This window comes from Neltuma alba, unplaced genomic scaffold (assembly GCF_004799145.2).
Source record: "Neltuma alba isolate B1F8T4 unplaced genomic scaffold, ASM479914v2 tig00013549_pilon, whole genome shotgun sequence".
Taxonomy (NCBI): Eukaryota; Viridiplantae; Streptophyta; class Magnoliopsida; order Fabales; family Fabaceae; genus Neltuma; species Neltuma alba.
Window position 1 is genome coordinate 158494 of NW_021637756.1, and position 20482 is coordinate 178975.

The window sequence follows — 20482 nt, forward strand, 5'->3', positions numbered from 1 at the left end:
TCATCTTCTTCTCTTATCTCCCCCTCAGAAACCCTAATCCTCCATTTCCATTTCTTCCATCTGCTACTGTCATGGCTGAAGAACAATCTCTAGTTAGAGCTGATTCAAGAGCTATGATGAGCTAAGCTTCTCAGCTCTTGAATATGGTGGAAGAAGCATGAGTTCCAAGAGCTTCAAAGGGGAGTTAGCTTCATCCATAAGTTCTAGTTCTCTATTTATGAATTTCTAGGTCTTAGGATTTGTAAATTTGTGCTGAACTATTTTGATTATGGTTGTAATCAATTTTGGATGATTATCTTGTGTATTGGATTAGTTAATGTTGAATTTGAGCTTCAATATATGTGGTTACATATATGATTCTATGCAACTCTTTTGATACTCTCTTTCTTGCATGGTATTGTGTGATTGTTGAGTTAATCTAGGCTTGCATTTAACCAAGTGCATTAATTAATCTTAATACACACACTAAGTGAGCTTAATAGGATCTTATGAAATGGGTGCCATTGATTAAGATCCTAGACTTAAAGAGTTCTTTAAGGTTTTTTATTTAGAAAACATGGTGATTTTTACTCCCAAAAATTATTTTGAACTATGATTGCTTCAAAGCCATATTCAAGAGATTACATATCATTAATTTCCATTACATTACTACTATCTTAGAAAAATCCAAAAACATAGTAACTTAGATTTGATTTAATTGCATTTAGTGTTGGCATTTCATTAAATGTTAAAACCCAAAAACCCCCTTTTTCATTACTCTGCATAACATTTAGTCTAACCTAGATAACTAACTAAGGCTCCCAAAAGAGAAACGACCCGAGTTTGCATTACTGCATTGCTTGGAAAATTTTTTTGAGTGAGAACCCCTAAGCGAACAATAAGAAAGGCTCTCTTTCAGTTATACTTTGTTATACTTTTTATGATTTTAATTCTATAGGAACACAAAGGAGTTGGGACATTCTAGTACTTAGGAGACGAGTCGAGGTGACTCTTTCTTTAGGCCATCTGACTGAGCATCATTCCGTGCTGATTCATTGATGGTGCTCAATAATATTTATAATTATTTTTTTCATAATAATATTTATAAGTATGTTAAAGTTTATGTTTGCTACTTTAAGTTAATTTTAATTTTAATTTTAATTTTGTCTCTTAATTTTATAAAGTGTACTAGTAGTGCATGTTCTAAGTTTTGATTTTGCAATATAATAACTTTTATATTTTAAAATTTAAGCATTTAAAGAATCAATAAAATATTAAAAATACTAAAGTATCAAAAGCTTAACCATTTAATGCTCTCTCCATATATAATTATTTAAATGCTTAAATTTTAAAATATAAAAATGAATATAGTAAAGAATTAAAATTTAAAACATGCTTGATCGCTATTTAATTGCAAGGTCACTATTTAAATTTGACAAGTTAGCATTTTTTGCTATATAAGATTAACGGTATTAAGATTCAGGGATTAAAGATACACTTTATAAACTCAAAAAACTAAATTGAAATGAAATTTGAGATAAACTTAAAGACCAAACATATACTTCAATCTATTTTGGAATAGAAACTTTTCACCTATTTTTCCTTTATTAAAAGATATATTATTCATCTTGATTTAAATTTTGGTTGCCTCATAGAAATAAAACTTAAATGAATTTATTTTAAAATTTTTCTAAATATTAAAATCTAGTTGGTTATAGATAAAATGTTTTAAATAATAAAGAGGACTGTAGAAGAGAGAGAATGTCTGGTAGAAAAAATGCTTCCAAGGGTCGTGCGATAATAAATATTTTAATATTAAAATAAGTAATTAAATGAAGGTAAATTAGATAATTAACGAAGAAAATTTGAGACATTCTTGAAGTGTCTCTTATAAGTAGAAACAACCATTATTTATTGCTTTGTATTTAAAAAAAACGAAGAAGAAAGAGTACGAAACATGTAGAAGTGACTTGTAATAAGAACTCAAATCATATTCAATAACACTCGTGTTAGTTTAGTCCACAATGGAAAAGAACCGTGCTGTTTTTTTAGGCGTTCCCATAGTGCGTAGTCTTATTTTGCTATCAATCATGATCCATTCAACACGTTTTAGTCGATTCAAAACTTCTTGGCAAATAATTGAAAGGAAATTTCTGCCATCAAAGAAATCTAAATCATTGGAAAGATTATTCAGTCTTCCTGCAAATTTCATAGAAGGGAATATGATTATCTTGAAGAAAAAAGAAACATCTACAAATCTATATTTGTCCCTTTGCTCAAGCGAAAATAAACTTGACTCCAAACTCCCATAAACCTCTTGGTTGGGATTTTCTTTCAATCTATCTACTTGTGCTTCCCACTCTGATTGTTGGAGCTTAAACAAAGAGGAACCTGACACTTTGATTGCTAATGGAAGTGCTTTAGCATATTGTAGAAGTCTATGACTCAACTCTTCAAATTCATTATTAGGATCATCACTTCTAAATGCTCTTCTACTAAGATGTTGGGCAGCTTCTTCGCCGTTCAGCAGTTCAATCTTGTAAACTTTATCCACTCCATGCCTATCAAGGATTTTCTCATCTCTATTTGTTATGATGATTCTACTCCCCGCACCAGATCACTAGTGTTAGAATAATATGACAATGGATCAAAAACATACCGGGTCAGATCTCGGGTCGGGTCGTTGGATCTTTTTAGCTCATGCTTAAGCTAGACTATAAAAGTCTAAGCTTTTAAGTACACAGTAGAGCACCTCTTTGCAAGAAAGAAAATAAGAGAGAGAGATATAGTAGGAAAGCTCTACTACAGATAGATATAGCTTTTGTCAGGGATATTTTGGGAAGCAAAGAAATATCCACTGAGCCCATCAAATAAAATCTTAGATAAGATATAATATATCCTTATCTCATAATATCATGATATTTGAATTTATATCCAGAATCAATCACAATTAATTCTAAATATATATACTTAATATATATATTTAATCTACACAATATAAATTAATTAATTTAATATAAATTAATTAGATTTATATCATAACCGATTGGATATGATTCAGGGTGTTTGACCAAATCAAACATATCACAATATCGCTTGGATATTTGACTGGTATATTCTCTTTATACCCAGTCAAATAATCCGGCCCATCAAGGGCGGATCCAAGCCCAAAATCTAAGATAAATCTAAGATATTTGACTGGTATATGACTCGTACTTGATGGGCTGCCCATCGTGCGATAGATAAATCTTTCATTGCTTCATACTAGGTGTCTGCCATGACCGCGTGGGCATGACGTCATCGATTCGGGCGCTTGTGCACTAGAAATCCTTTATGCAGGACCAACACACAAGAACACCCTTGGTGTACCTGCAAATTGTATGCTTGTTGCCTCGAATGCTCTAGTTTTATCCATACACTTTTCTTGTGGCATATCTAATCCCTCTCGAGTTATTTTTCTTTACTCAGATTGCCTTCCCATACGTATGGTATCTACACTTGCTTAGTTGTTCTGTTCAACCTGCAAGGGACATGTCACAGACACCAACGTAGATGTGTATTTCGGGATAAATCTTCCTTCTGACTATCCATCATTTAGATTTAGCATAGTTGCTTTCCCAGTCTTGACCCGTTAGATCACATTATTCTTGACCATAGGGTTTAGGCTAGAGTAGCCGTCACTAAACCAAACCGTTGTGTGTTGTCTAAGTCTTAAGGGCATTATGAAAGGTTTATATCCTTTCTGGAACTCACACCGTAATGGATTAGGGATCTTCTATCTACCTCCTATGTTGCGGATTTGAGTGAGCTCATGCAGTATGAATTGCATGCTACGGTGCTCAATCCATCAAGTGGAGTATGTCACTTTTGGTTTTAATAGCACTGTATAGACTTAAGTTCCAAATGCACTCCAACATTTGAACCAGGAGCTCTTTCATCACAACCATATATGACGTCTTACTAGTGAAGAGTTCCTTGTCTGGCTACAGGTCTCATGGATGACACATTATCCATGATTCGGCCTAGACTTCTATGGGTCTCATCTCAGTCTAGTTGAGGTGACATTTGTGCAGTGATTCTTCTCTACCATCTCATAGTGATCATCTGCTGTCAAACCTTCTATATCCCATGAGAACATAGCGAGGCAGTTGCTCGTGTGAGTAAGCCAACCTTATGACCTATACGACATATTTGTATTGCATACCTCGTGCCTATACATGTATAAATACACAAATGTATATACAAGAAAAATTTCCTTGAACTAGATAAAATGCATTGAAATACTAAGTAAGAGGAAACAAAAAGTTCAGTACAACATGCCTTGTGCCTGCATGTTTGAACAAGAAAAAAGGATCAAAAAGAAAAAGGAGTTCAATACATCATGCTCTACACATGCCCAAGGCCTTTACATGCTTAATGAAAGGATCTCTAGCTATAGGCTTGGTTAGGGGATCTGCCAACATCTTATGAGTGGACAAGTATTGAACTGTCACTTGTTTCTTAGCGATCATATCCCATACAAAGTGATACTTTATGTCTATATGCTTAGTACGATTGTGGTACTTAGGGTCATTTGCATAGGCTATTGCTGCTTGACTATCGCAGTGAATTAGAGTTGGTCCCTCACTCCCATCATGGATTCCCAATCGTACTAAGAATCTTTTGAGCCACACAGCTTATTGGACAGCTGCAGAACATGCTACATATTCTGCTTCCATGGATGAAAGAGACACACACGTTTGTTTCTTGCTGCTCCAGGAGATTGCTCTGTTATTTAGTAGGAAAGCACAGCCTGACGTTGAGTGTCTCTTGTCCAGGTCTCCTGCCCAATCAGCATCGAAATTACCCTCCGCACGAAGGTCATTTCCTTGATAGCACAACTCATAGCCCATGGTTCCTTTTAGATATCTCATAATCCTCTTTACAGCTTCTCAGTGTTTTACTCCTGGATTAGATTGGAATCGGCTCACAAGTCCGACTGCGAAGCATATGTCTGGCCTGGTACACAATATGGCGTACATTAGGCTGCCAACAGCACTTGAATATGGGACTCTCTTCATGCGTTCTATATCGCATTGTTTTTTAGGGCGCATTTCCTCGCTTAGGTTATGTCCCTTAACCATAGGGGTATCCATAGGCTTGCAGTCTCTCATATTAAAACACTCAAGAATCTTTGCTATGTATGCCTTTTGTGACAATGACAACAATTTTCTAGAACGATCTCTTCTTATCTTAACACCCAAGATATATTTTGCTTCGCCCATGTCTTTCATCTTGAAGTTCAAGGATAACCACTCTTTGATCATCTTTATTAGTTTAAGATTGGTACCAGCCAAGAGTATGTTGTCGACATAGAGGGATAGAATGACAAAGTTGTCTCCAAACCACTTGATATAAACGCAGTGATCTTCCTCGATCATTTTAAAGTCATAGGGGCTTATAGCTTTGTGGAACCTTAAATACCACTGCCTAGATGATTGCTTGAGTCCATAAATGGATCTCAAGAGTTTACAAACCTTTTGTTCGTTCCCTTTCTGTATGAAGCCCTCAGGCTGTTCCATATAGATTTTTTCATCTAGTTCTCCATTCAGGAAAGTGGTTTTTACATCTATCTGATGTAACTCTAAATCTAAACTTGCTACTAGTGCCAGTATCAGTCGTATCGAGTTGAAACGTACAACAGGTGAGAAGGTGTCTGCGTAATCCACTCCTTCCCATTGTGTATACCCTTTGGCAACTAACCTTGCTTTGGGTTTATCAATTGATCCATCAGCCTTACTTTTGTACTTGAAAACCCACTTGCTCCCAATTGCCTTTCGGCCAGGTGGTAGATCAACTAATTCCCATACTTGGTTGGATTCCATGGAATCCATTTCCTCTTGCAAGGCCTTCTGCCATTTTTCCTTAGCAGGTTCTGTTAGTGCTTCTTTAACACTTACGGGGTCTTCTTCATCATTTTATGGACTAATGATGAAGGTTGCTCCTTCAATTAAGAAGCGTCTCCTAGGAGTTTTGTCTCTGTTACTTCTCCTAAGTGGGGTTGCTATAGCACTTTATTCCTGTGACTGGTTTAAACCTTGTTGTGAAAATGGTTCAACCCTCTCACTCGGATCAGTAGACTGAGGAATACTTTGTTGTACGTCATTGCCATCATCCTCATAAAGACGGCTTGTTCGATCAATACTCCCTCTGCTAGGATATTTGGTTTCTATGAATGTTGCATCCCTTGACTCTATCTCAGTCACTAAGCCGTCATCATTTTCACCTATGAAGACATACCCCTTAGAGTTCTCAGAGTATCTTATGAAGATACACTTTTTTCCCCTCGATTCTAGCTTGTCATACTTATGGGAAGAATCACGAATGTAGGCCGCTGACCCCCATGGTCTTAGGATGCTTAGATCCGGTTTACGGTTTGTCCATGATTCATAAGGGGTTGTGGTGACTAATTTAGAAGGCATTCGGTTAAGTATAAATGTGGCAGTTAAAAGAGCATCTCCCCGATATGAGGTTGGAAGCTCAGCTTGTGCCATCATTGATCTAACCATATCGAGGAGAGTTCTATTTCTCCTTTTAGCAACTCCGTTTTGTTGAGGAGTGCCAGGGATTATTAGTTGCCTAACAATACCCCTTTCTTCATAGAGCTCCTTGAACTGATCAGAGAGGTATTCTCGACCTCGGTCAGTTTTTAAGGCTTTGATTCTTGAACCTAGCTGATTTTTCACTAGATTGAGATATTTTCTAAAGCACTCTACTGCTTCAGATTTGTGGGAAATCAGGTAAGTATAGCCATATCGGGAAGAATCATTGATGAAGGTAATAAAATACCATGCTCCGTGACGTGCCCTAACACTCAATAGTCCACAAATATCAGAGTGAACCAGTTCAAGAGGATGGTTAGCCCTGGTTGCCTTTCCGAAAGACTTCCTTGTGCTCTTGCTAGCAAGGCAATGTTCACACAGAGACATTTCCTTTTTGGACACGTTTCCTAGCAAACCCTCTTTTGTCAGTTTGGTCATACGATCTTGACCAATATGTCCTAATCTAGCGTGCCATATATCGTAATTGACATCGGAAGAAAGTGCATAGCAAGAACTAGAAAAATTGTCATTGATATTTTCTAAAACAAAGAAACCATCCGAAACATAACCAGAATTGAAAAATTGGTCCTATACGAAATGTCTACTGTGAAATCATGAAAAAAGACATTGAAATGAAATTTAACTAAGGAAATAACGGACACAAGATTTCATCGGATTTCCGGAGCGTAGAGGACGTTTTGCAGGATTAGGGTTCTTCCTGCATGTAGGGTCAGCTCACAAGTACTAATCCCTTTGACTTCTACCCTCGCGTTGTTCCCAACATAAAGCCATCTGCTTCTTGTTGGTAACCGACGAAATTCTGTGAAGTTGCCATGATCCTTGCTCACGTGGTCTGTGGCCCCTGAGTCTATAACCCAAATAGGATTAGTTTCAGCAATAAACGCAGTGCTAGAAACATAAGAGAAATGTATTGAATCTGAATCCAATACCTTTTTCTGCTCAGGGAAGTCCTTGGCATAATGCCCCTTTTGTTGGCAAGCATAGCATTTGATGGTTGCTATGTTCCACTTCTTTGCAGGTTTTTTGCCTTTCTTGAAGGAATTCTTTCCCTTCTTTACTTTAGGGCTGCCTTTCTTATTTTGAGAGCCTTTGCTTCTCTTGGACTAGTTTTGGGAGGCTGCTCCTTCCTTTCCTTTAGTTAAATATGCCTTACTGATAGGTTTCACAGTTTCCATTCGGTCATCCTCCAGTTGGAGGTGGCGAGCTACATCAGCAAAGGTTTTTATACTCTCGTTATGAGTAATTGTGTGCTTCATGGTATCCCAACTTGCTGGGAGAGATCTCATGACAGCTTGAATCTGTTGCTCATCAAATAAGGTGCCTCCGACTTCCTTAAGCTCCCTGATTAAGTTCTGCATTGCCCTTAGGTGATGCCTTATGGGAGTGTTAGGACCCAGCTTGAAATCATCAAGTTTGACGGTGAGTCTCCTAAGCCTTGCAGCAGAGGTACCGTCAAATTCGGATTTCAGTGCTGCCCACATGGCAGAGGCGGAAGGGTATGTTTCAAATTGCACCAACACATCGTCAGTCATGGCACTTAGCATAGTAATTCTAGTGATAGTGTCCCTTCTTTTCTAGGCCGCATAGCCGTCCTGGTCCCTTCGCGATGCACTCGCCTCAAGCTTTGGAAGAAAAGTAGTCAACACATCAGTGACTTTTTGTTCTTCGAGGACATATGATATCTTACGTTGCCACATGCTGTAATTGTCTCCGTTCAGCTTGTCACCTCCTACGAGGTCAGCTATAATGGACTTGATTCCTCTTTGAGACATCGTGCTATCACATAGACAATGCATTTTAGTACGATATGCAACATACACGTTATTCAAGTAGGTCATAGGTCGTCCGGGTAAGAGTCTCACCATTTTCATGATCAGGAGACAACTAGGTTGGCTCCCATCCCATTACTCCTGGTTAGTCTCTTACCTTTCTTATCTCTGACTTTCCTTGAACATATCCCCAATTTGAGTTTTCCTCATGAAACTCTCACTCAAATAAAGCATTTAAAATATAAAAAAACTTTATTTAACGAAGCATAAATGTTTACAAAAATTTGGATAATTCAAAAATAAAGTCTCAAGAGTAAACATAAAATGAAAAAGAAAAATAAATGTGAACAAAAACTCATTCGTTCATGATATATTTTATCATAGGTTCTCTCAAACTTTCTTTAACATCTTTCCAGCATCTACAAAGATTTTGTTTAAAGAACCCTTCGCTAAATATGTGTCCCCTCCTTGCCAGTTCCTCTCTATATTCGATTGTAATGTTTGAGAAAAAGAGTGCGCCTTACTCGTTGAAAATTTGTTTAGCATAATAACTCAATTTTGAAAACAGACACTTTTGATGCTTGTATTCATCAGCATGTCTTTCTGGTATTTGTTCTATTAAATTTATGTCCTTGGGTCTGCAGACTTCTTCCTCTTGTTGGTCAGGAACACATTTCCTTTTACCACTGCTCCCCTCAGGTACATTAGAGTTTACTTGTGATTGAGGCGCTTTTTTTTTATTTGTACTTTCTTCAGCATAATAATTTGAAGACTTTGGAGCATCAAAAAGAGGAGAATAAGTTGGATATGTTTCAAAAGATTGGTTAGAATTTGAGTTTGCCATTTCCTAAACCCAAAAAAAAAGAAGTTAAGAAAAATATAAAAATAAATACTCAAAACATTTATTTGCCATTTTTCGTACCCAAAAGATCATAAAAAATAAGCAAATAATATATTAATTTGTAGCTTATGATTTTAGAAATATTTTAGGTCAAACAGGGCTCAAAAATAGGCCCTCACGCACCCTAACGCACCCCAATAAACATTCCCAATTTTTTTTAAATTTTTTATTTTAAGGGGTAGGTTCGCCCACTCTCGGGACCGGCACGTGTCATACATGCGCCGCCTTTCTGGCCTCTCGCCGTTACTTGACCTATTCCATTTGATTCCTCACGTCTTAAGGAATCTATACATGTGCCTTTTATGACCAAAGAGTCCGTAGGTGGACCCCACGTTCCCACAAGGCGCGTCTAAAAAAAAATTTCAAAAAAATTTTTTTAAAAAGTTTTTTTTTTTACCGACCCGACTTCCAGGGAGGATCTGGGTCCACAGACTTGAGACGCAGCATTTCACGTTGCGTCCTGGCCAACCCAAAATGACGCCGTTTTGGGCTGGTCAGGTTGTCCCTGACCTCCAGCCGGGTGGCCCCAGATCCGGCTGGAGCTCCGGCGAGTCCGTCGCGACCTGCCATCTTTGAACCTTAATATCTTCCACCTCCGAGCTCTGTTTTATGCATTTTAGGTGTCTATGAACTCGTATTCTCGTGCTCTACAACTCTATGGGTTCATTTTCTTTAAAAAAAACATCATTTTTAAAGACCCAAAAACTGGTTCGTACGGCCGACGTTGGAGCTTTTGAAAAAGAAGATTTTGATCACGTTTTTGAACCTTACAAAATTACAGGTAATGTTTTCGAGCTTCAAATATATATATATATATATATACAGAGTGTGTATTCGAGTTTAAAGCACAAGCACATCAAATTCGAATGGTATATCAACGGCAACGGAATAAACGAATAACATATATTGATAGCCTCAAGATCATTATGGCTCTGATGCCAATGTTAGAATAATATGACAATGGATCGAAAACATACCGGGTCGGGTCTCGGGTCGGGTCTCGGGTCTTCTTAGCTCACGCTTAAGCTAGACTATAAAAGTCTAAGCTTTTAAGTGCATAGCAGAGCACCTCTTTGCAAGAAAGAAAATAAGAGAGAGAGAGATATAGTAGGAAAGCTCTACTACTGGAGTGATTTGAACTGATGGGGGGAGCCTCTATTTATAGCTTTTGTCAGGGATATTTTGGGTAGTAAAGAAATATCCACTGAGCCCATCAGATAAAATCTGAGATAAGATATAATATATCCTCATCTCATAATATCATGATATTTGAATTTATATCTAGAATCAATCACAATTAATTCTAAATATATATACTTAATATATATTTAATCTACACAATATAAATTAATTAATTTAATATAAATTAATTAGATTTATATCGTAACCGATTGGATATGATTTAGAGTATTTGACCAAGTCAAACATATCACAATATCGCTTGGATATTTGACTGGTATATTCTCTTTATACCCAGTCAAATAATCTGGCCCATCAAGAGCGGATCCAAGCCTAGAATCTAACAACTAGGCTTTCCAAACCAATTTCTCTAATCGACCTGCATGATGGGGAGTGGGTCTATCAAAAGGGACTAATATCTCACAATGTGACAAATTAATATTTGAATTATTAGAGGAATGCTTACCATTTAGTGCCCAATAATACTTTGAATATAATTATCTATAACAGGAAGACACCTATGTTTAACAATAATAAAAAAAAAGATATAGTGCTTAAATATCTTAGAAGTGTACTCATGAAGAGCATCCAGGACTTGGAAACTTTTTTCGCCCTTATGCATCTTAGAAGTTTATATAGATTAGCGTCACCAACTAATAATTACAATAGTTTAACTACTTGTACAATTAATATATCTAGTGAGAGAGGGAGTGAGGGAGGGAGAATTAGATCCTAGGACGAGAGAAGACTACTTGCTTTTTTTTACGTCATAACCAGTGCGAGTAGCTACTTGTTTCAGAGCTGACTTCCTCCATCTCGGTAACTTATCACTCGAGTGTTTGTCATGTTTGTCAAAGGCTTCTTTGAACGCCCCCCCTCTAATTTCGAACCTCGGATCAATGTAACATGGAAGAAAATTGGTAAAACAGTATATCTTGATTCAATGACTTCCTCGCAAATCTTTCCCAGTTCATCCAAGCACCATGCGAAATAAGCATAGTTTTTTTGACATGTGCTAGTTTTTAAATCATTATCTTCTAAACACTAATGTTTGATTTCACTACAAAAAAAGCTTATTACTGACAAAATTAGTGATATAAAATTATTTTGTTGCTAATTTTTGATAGATTACCGACAAAAATTTTGCTGCTAAATTAAGAGATAGACTAGTGATAGAATAACAATGGAATTTCATTCTGTCACCAATCCATCAAAAAATCCATTGGTAAATTTAGCGACATAATTTTTTATTAGAAATTTATATCGCTAATCTATTGCTAATTTTAATTATAAAATTTTTAGCAATAGAGTTATTGATGGAATTTTTTTTATCACTAATTATGTCACTAATCCATCAAAAATCTTTGTAATAATATAATGATTTAAATATATTTTTAATTGTAAAAGAAATTGATATATTTATGGAGTTGGTGTTAATAAAGATAATATCATCATTCATCTCATTATTAGATATAAAAGACAATTTCTTAAAAAACTTGTTTTACGTTTCATTAAAATCAATTCCTTTTGATTATTAATAATAATTAAACAAATATAATCAAAATATTAATAACTTTCTTGTACAAATTAATATAAGAAAGAAATAATTCTATTATATATGATATATTGAAAGATGTAATATATGATAGCAATTCAAAACTGAACAATGAATTTACATGAACATCTCAATTTATGATTATAAATCAAACTAATATTGAAGTGAATTTTCAATTTGAGTCATTAAATAATGAAATATGATCATGATATAATTAATGACTCATTATACAGATTGATTTCGGTCTTCAACACAAAAATAAATTGTATATACAAAGATTTTTTTAGAAAAAAATTATGTAGGATACACACATAAGTAAGAGAAAGATGTTTACTATAATCTATTCAAATCATTTAATTTTTTTATATAGACTATTTATTATATTTTATTATAATAATGATTTTTTCAAATAATAAGATTTTCTTACTAATTATAAATAGTTTTCATCAAATATATAAAACACAAATAGATAATATAATATAATATATATTAAATCAGTGTTAATTAAAAAAATTAAATTTAGAAAATATATTTATGTCCAAAAAATTTACTATTTAAAATTGAAAATCAGCTTAATTAGAAATTAATATTATATTAAAAATAATCTTTAAAGGGAATAAACCATTATAGAGTAAATAGAAAGGTAAGTATTTAAAAATTATTTTGTCATAAAAATAGTTAAACTTAAAATGATCATATAATTTATTTTTGGTTTAACAGTATTTTTGCTCCAGAAGTTTTCAAAATGAGCTATGGGTACTCGGAAGTTTTTTGGAATGCAAGTTTACCTCAGAAGTACCAAAAACGTAGTAGTTTTGTCCTCTTCTAACAGACCCAAACGGTCAATGTCAATTAACTGAGTTAAGAAAAACGTTTTTGTCCCAGAAGTTTTCAAAAAAGAGTTGTGGGTATCTAAAAGTTTTTTTTAGTGTAATTTTACCCCAAAAGTAGAAAAAATGTAGCAATTTTATCCTACCCTAAATTGTCACTTGACTCTTATATAATATATCAATTTATAGGTTACCTAAATTAGTTTGAGAGAAAATAATAAATATAAGAAGCAAAGCGGATTAAAATATCAATTTAGGACCAAATCTAATTATCAACTAGCTCTTATATTAAGGATAAAAAGTATTCATATATACTTTATGGTAATTATTAATCTAACTTTATGGTTATTTTTGTTAATTGTTCATGCTTTTATGAACACCAATGATGATGATAAAAGGGGAAAGAGATTTCTTTCTTTCTTCCCCCCCAGTGTGATGATGATGTGACATCTTATGTGGCATCTTAAGATTATCAACATAAAATATATATAAAAAATTTATAAGTAGTACTGTTTTTAATAAATTATTTATTTGAGTGATCATTTCAAACAAGGAACAAAAAATCGGACCAGAAATTAAACCGGTCAAGGCAGTGGGTTAAGGGTTACTGGTCAGACCGGGGTCAAACCGGTCCTATTAAAATAATATAATTTAATTCATAATATTAAAAATATCATATTGATTATTATATTAATCAATTTTTTTAACCAAAAGATTACCAATGAAAGCTGAAACCACGATAAAAAAGATTGTGAAAATTGACTTTAAATTCTTTGGAATTTATGTCCACTGTTTTTGACTCCATTAGCTTTGAAATCTCAATAAAAAAGATTCTGGCAGTAGGTGAAAAAAAGTGCAAGAGCGCCGAATTCCCCTCCCACTACTTCTCCCTCCAATATCATATATCAGCACGTACAAAAAGCACAGAGCCAATTCTTATCATTGCAAAAGTTTTGACCTTTCTTCCTCTTCTTCTCTCTCTCTCTAACTTTCCGAAGCAACGTGTTCATATTTTCCCCTGGCACTTGTTAGCTTTCTCTCTCACGGTCGGTGATGGACACGATTTGGTTTTCTTCAAGGGAAGCTTCAAGTTCCAATAGGCAGTGAAAAGTAAGTGAAATTTGCAGTCAAAAGCTGTTCTTTTTCTTCCATAGTGCTCTGGTCTTAGAATTCACACGCTTAGTTTAAGTTCTCATTGGTTCAATCCCGAAAATCTGACTCCTGCATCATCTGGGAAACAGGTCTCTCTTCTTCAAACCTTCAGATCTTCTTTTCTCTGCTCAGAATATGATTTCCACAATTTTGTTCTCCAATTGAAGGAGGGAGGAGCCGGTGCTGCTCGAGCGAGAGGAGAGGGAAGGGAAATGAGGGAACTCGACTGGAAAACCGGAAAAGAGAAGAGGCGGTTTTTTTTTTAATAAAACGGTGCCGTTTAAGATAGCTGACAGGTGAAAAAAAATATAACCGGGTAACCCACTGAACCGGATTTACCCGGTTTATTACCAGTTTTTTTCTAGTTAAACCGGTTTTTCACCGGTTCAATGGACCACCGGTCCAATATTTAAACCAGACCGGACTGCAGACCGGTTCACCAGTTTTCCGGTTGAACCGGCCGGTCCGGTCCGGTTTTTTTCCTTGATTTCAAAAGCTCCATACGACATGTAAAATAAACATATGTCTAGTTTTTAAATAAAAATAAAATTGAAAAGCGTTATATCTATGATAGAAAGTTAACAAAAATATAGATAAATACTCTTTAATATAAAAGTTAGTTGGGAGTTAGATTTGGTCCTAAATATAAGATTTTAGTCCACTTTACTTCTCATATATATCATGTTTTCTCAAACTAGATAACCTATAAATTGATATACTCCTCCGGTCCTAATTATAAGACCCAATTAACTTATTTGAGGAAATTAAGGAAGTAAGTTAAGTTGGTTATTTATAATAAATAAGTGTTGTCATTCCTAAAATATCCTTGCTAATTAAGTATATTGGCTAAAACTATCATTATTAGAAGGATTATCTTGGAAAAAAATGCATAAATATAAGAGACAAAATGGATTGGGTCTTATAATTAAGACCAAATAAAAAGTCAAATTGAGTCTTATAATAAGGACCGGAGGAGTATTATATAAGAATCAAGTGACAATTTAGGGTAGAGTGAAATTACTATGCTTTTTTTTTTTACCACTTTCGGGGCAAAATTACACCCAAAAAAATTTTGATACCCACAGCTTCTTCTTGAAAACTTTTGGGACAAAAATACTTTTTAACCTCGATCAACTAACCTTGACTGCTTGGGTCTATTAGGATAAGGTAAAATTGCTACATTTGTAGTACTTCTAGGGCAAAATTACACAAAAAAAACCTTCTTGGTACCCACAGCTACTTTTTGAAAACTTTCAGGGCAAAAATATTGTTTAACCCTCTATTTTTAGTTTTTAATAATATATATGTGTATAGATAATTGTTTGGGTAAAAAAAATTATGTATAATTTTGTATTAAAAGTTAGTAAGTTTATTGCAGCTCAACTAATAAAGACGAGTACACACACACAAGGTCCCTGGATCAAGTGTGAAGAAGTCATTTTGAGGAAGAATTATGTGGTGGTGACAAATAGAGGTGAGGTGGCAGTGACATGTGGTGATAGCCGGCAATCATCACTAGTAATGAGATAGCGATTGATGGAAGTGCCATGTGGTATTTTTTTAAAAAAAAAATTAGATTAACAACAGAAGTTTTCCATCCCTAACTTGTGAGGAAAATTTTCCGTCACTAATTTCATCGCTAATTTAATTAGCAACAGAAAAATTAGCTACAGAACAAGTTCTGTCGCTAATTTGATTGGTATTCTATCGCTAAATTTTGTCACTAATTATATGTTTTCTTGTAGTGTTTACTGAATGGGAAATCTATAGTTATAACTAATATTCTGAACATGATGGGTGCACCACTTGATTCCAATCTTCATTATCATATCCTAAACAAAATTGAGTTTGTCCGTAACCTTTTATTGTTTTGTTTTTAATATTTAATGATCTAGACAAGTTCATCTCAGCTATGAAGAAGTATTCCATCTATTCCAAATATGAAAGAAGAAGATTGAATGAGAATACCAAACCCTGAAAGAAAGGCATAGAGGTTCAAGATCATTAAAAGCAATTTGAAGTATATCAGATAGGAAAATGCTAAAAGAAAGTTACCCGACAAGTATGGATTGGGTCTGGATGAATTTTAGACATGACTTATGAAGAGTTTAGCAACTGATACTTAAATGAAACAAAGGAGGCAATAATAACAACATGCTACTAAATGATGCATCTGCGGTCTCTTCTTGGGATTAGCAAGCCAAAGGAGCTACAGCTCATGTTAAAAGACAAGGCAATTTTGGTACGTTTGAATTGAGAATTCTTTTCACATAACCTGAGTGTAGCACATAAAAGAAGCAAAATGACGAATCAAATTTATTATTTAGGTTGTCGTTGGCATTCTTTGAAACTGAAACCATAGAAGAAATATATCAAATTGCTTCACAATCTCTTGTGGCTCTGTCTGAACAACGACTAGTAGTATCTTAAAATAAGACCAATGCAAGCTTCAAAGGGGGTCGCGTGTTTTCAATATGTCATGGACATTAGTGGTATAGCCTTAAACATAGATTATCCACATATGACCTAATGACAGTGCTTGCAACTTCGTATTGGTTAATATTTAAACTTGTTATGTCAACTAATTAGGTAGTTTAAATATGTGCATTCTTACTTCTTATTTTATTTTTTGGTAGGAGCTGAAGAAATTCGCCAATCACTATAATTACTGTCATGGCATATTGCTCTTCATTGCTTGGTTAAGCAACCTGTGAGTATCGTGATATTTATAAGCCTAAACTATAGGTCCTAAATGGTTGTAAGCAGCATTTTTTTAAACTTTATCAGTTGATCTTTATCATCTAACAAGACACATTTAAACAAGTATTAATAATAGTTTTCTTAACTATGACAGAAAATCTTTGAAGGAAAAGATTGCTTAGGCATTTGTCCCTATATGCCTAATCATGCTGTGTTAATAGTTAGGTATGGTTTAAGTGACATTCATGATTTGGATAGTGAAGAAATCTTAAAATCAACTTAGGAAGTAGATTACTATATTTTTATTAAACAAAACTCAAGTAGAGCTCAAAAAATATGCAATATAAATTGTTATGGCGCATACCTGATCACTCCCGCAAGTGTATGGGCTTAATATAGGAAAAATCTTAGAGTAATCAGGGAGGTTGTGTTTTTACTAATCCAAATAAGTAACAATGAGAATAGATGAATTGATTAATGAGATATAATGAAATAATAAATTAAAAGCAGAGGAAAATCAATCACTCAAAGCATTGGAGTTCAGGATTTACCCTACAGGTTGCTAGTTTCTATCCTTTGAATTGGCTCTTTAATTTATTATAGTGACAACTATTCCTAAAGTGTTCTAATATTCTCCTAAATTATTAGTCCCTATTTAATTAGAGTCGAATTCGTTCCCACAACACCCAAAGAACTAATTAAACCTTGAAGTTATAGTCTTAATTCACCATAAATATCTAGAACTATCCCTAGCCTAAATATTCATGTCTACTTCTGTGGATCTAGGTTCTCTCTTCACACCTCCCAGTCCATCAAGATCACCCATAATTTGGATTCAATGCTGGCCAGTCATAAAATCCACATGAAAAATAAGAGAAATAGATATAAAAATCAAAATATATTCATAAAAGCTATAAAAAGAGTTAAAACAAAATTGATAAAAACTAACTTCCTAGTTGGGCTATATCCCACCCAAATTGGGAAATTTAGTAACGAAATAAACCATAAACAATATTGTTTTAAGATCCCCAAATATGATAGAACAAAGGAAGAGGAAAAGAGGAATAAACTGTCGAAGGGTTCAATAGAGGTCTTCTGCCTAGCTGCTGTCACAAGATGAACAAAGGTAGTAGCTTTGCTAATTTGCTATCGCAAACAATGCTCTGCTGCTGTGCCTGGGAATGCTCTTCGATGCTTGCTCTAGTATACCTTGTTGGGGCATCTCATGCCTCTTACGAATGATAACTATTCTTTGGCATTTGTCACAAGTTGTCACAAACGTCCTTGCATCCTTGAATAGTATAGGCCAATAAAACCCACTTTAAAGTACTTTAGCTGCCATCTTGTCAGTCGTATGGTGGCCTCCATAAGGTGATGAATGGCATTCTTTAAGAATTTGGACCATCTCCTTATTTGGCACACATCTCTATATGATCTCATATGCACACCTTCTAAATAGAAGTGGCTCATCCCAAAGGTAATGTCTTGCTTTTGCTAGAAATCTCTTCCCTTGATAATTATTCACGCTATCAGGGACTATACTTGTAATAACATGATTAACAAAATCTGCAAACCAAGGAGATGGTAGAGATTTAACTACCCAAAGTCTCTCATTTGAGAATTCTTCATTTATAGGAGTATAATTTTGGAATAAATGTTCTAGTCGAGAGAGATGATCTGCAACTAGATTTTCTACACCCTTTTTATCTCTAATTTCAACATCAAATTCCTATAAAAGAAGAACCCTTCTAATCAATCTAGCTTTAACATCTTTTTTATTCATTAGGTATTTTAAAGCTTGGTGGTCAGTATAAACAATCACTTTGGAACAAGAAAGATAGGATCGAAATTTTTCAAATGCAAAAACCACAGCCAACGATTCTTTTTTAGTGGTAGCATAATTATGTTGTGCTCCATCTAAGACCGTACTTGCATAATAGATGACATGTAAGCTCTTTTTCCTTCTTTGTCCTAAAATAGCCCCTATAGCAAAATCAGTAGCATTGCATATAATTTCAAAAAGGAGACTGCAATAAGGAGGAACAACTATGTGAGTAGAAACCAAAGCAGATTTTAATTTATTAAAAGCACTCAAACAAGCATCATCAAAAATAAAAAGGGTATCCTGCATAAGAAGGTCAATGAAAAGTTTAGCAATTTTAGCAAAGTCCTGAATGAATCTTCTATAAAAGCCTGCATGACCTAGGAAACTCCTTATGCCTTGAGGTGGGTAGAGGCATATTTTCAATGATTTCAACCTTTGCCTTATCCACCTCAATTCCTCTTTTAGAAACTTTGTGGCCTAGGACTATACCTTCATTCACCACAAAGTGACATTTTCTCCAATTAAGCACAAGGCATGTCTCCTGACATCTTTGCAAAACTTTAGAAATATTGGTCAAACAAAAATCAAAAGTATCACCAAATATAGAGAAATCATCTGTAAAGATTTCAATTATATCCTTTACCATATCAGAAAATATAGTCGTAATACATCTTTAAAAAGTAATAGGGGCATTACAGAGCCTGAGGGCATCCTACAGTAAGCATAAGTACCGTAAGGACAAATAAAAGTTGTTTTCTCTTAGTCTTCCAGTGTTATTAGTATTTGAAAATACCTAGAGTAACCATCTAGAAAACAATAATAACTATACTATGCTATTCTTTCCAACATATTATCCATAAATGGAAGAGGGAAGTTGTCTTTACGCATTGCTTCATTTAATTTTCTATAATCTATACAAACGCATCACCCAGTTACCATTCTTGTGGGGATAAGCTCATTCTTATCATTTTTTTATCACAGTTATACCTCCCTTCTTTGGGACTACTTGCACAGGATTCGCCCAAGAACTGTCAGAGATAGGATAAATAATACCTGAATTAATCAATTTCAAAACTTCTGCTCTAAGTACTTCCTTCATATGTGGGTTAAGCCTTCTTTGTTGTTGCATCTTAGGTGTGTAATTTTCCTCCATAAGGATTCTATATGTACAAATAGAGGGGCTAATGCCCTTTATGTCAATTATAAACTATCCAATGGCCAACTTAAATTCTCTTGGGACCCTAAACAACTTATCTTCCTGTTCAGAATTCAAAGCAGAAGAAACTATAACAGGAAAAGTATTAGAAGCACCTAAAAATCGTATTTTAAATTAGAGGATATGCGTTTTAATTCAACAGAGGGTGGTGAGTCTGGGGAGGGGAGGGGCAATAAATGGCCTAATCCTAGATCTTCATAATGCCTTGTATGGTGTTTATTTTCAATTTCAAAAACATCCAAACTCATTATTGTCTTTATGAATTCATCCTCCCTTTCTTTTTCATTTAAGCTTAATACGATGCATGCCTCAAGATTATCACTATATAAGTACCTATTGAAACGTTCTTGGGCTAGTGTATCAATAACACCAATGCTAAAAACATTCTCATCAAAGCAAGGAAACTTTGTAGCTCTAGATACTTGGAAATAATTCGTTTTGGTCACCCACTCAAAAAAGTAATGTTCCTTCACACACATCAATCAAAACCTTCCCAGTTACCAAAAATGGCCTCCCTAATATTAGAGAGACGTTCCAATTATTCTCAGTATCTAAAATAATAAAATCAGCAGGAATATAAAGTTTACTGACTTTAACTATGATATCCTTAACCACACCTCGTGGATATCTAATTGACGTATCTGTAAGCTGGAGAGTCATTTTGATCGGTTTAATATCTGTCATCCCAAGCTTTCTACATAAAGAATAAGTCATCAAATTAACTCTAGCACCTAAATCACATAAATAATTTTCAATAATATTAGAACCAATATC

At 34.6% G+C, this 20482-nt stretch overlaps 1 protein-coding gene across 1 annotated transcript; it reads right to left on the reverse strand.

The window, feature by feature from the left end:
* Positions 1-2169: 2169 nt before the first annotated feature.
* Positions 2170-7939, reverse strand: LOC114738166 (TMV resistance protein N-like). The gene is made up of 4 exons (XM_028926189.1): positions 7735-7939; positions 7371-7428; positions 2294-2579; positions 2170-2178 (listed from the first exon to the last, which is right to left on the reverse strand). Exons 1-4 carry the CDS (start codon positions 7937-7939, stop codon positions 2170-2172), a joined length of 558 nt encoding a protein of 185 aa, XP_028782022.1.
* Positions 7940-20482: the final 12543 nt, after the last annotated feature.

What these genes read in the sequence shown, in the direction of transcription:
- LOC114738166 (XM_028926189.1), bottom strand. Translation starts at nt 7,939, where the DNA reads ATGCAGAACTTAATCAGGGAGCTTAAGGAAGTCGGAGGCACCTTATTT. An exon ending in GGAAACTGTGAAACCTATCA is followed by an intron (nt 7,429 to 7,734) that starts GTAAGGCATATT and finishes TTTGGGTTATAG; the next exon opens with ACTCAGGGGCCACAGACCAC. An exon ending in AACTTCACAGAATTTCGTCG is followed by an intron (nt 2,580 to 7,370) that starts GTTACCAACAAG and finishes TGCGGGGAGTAG; the next exon opens with AATCATCATAACAAATAGAG.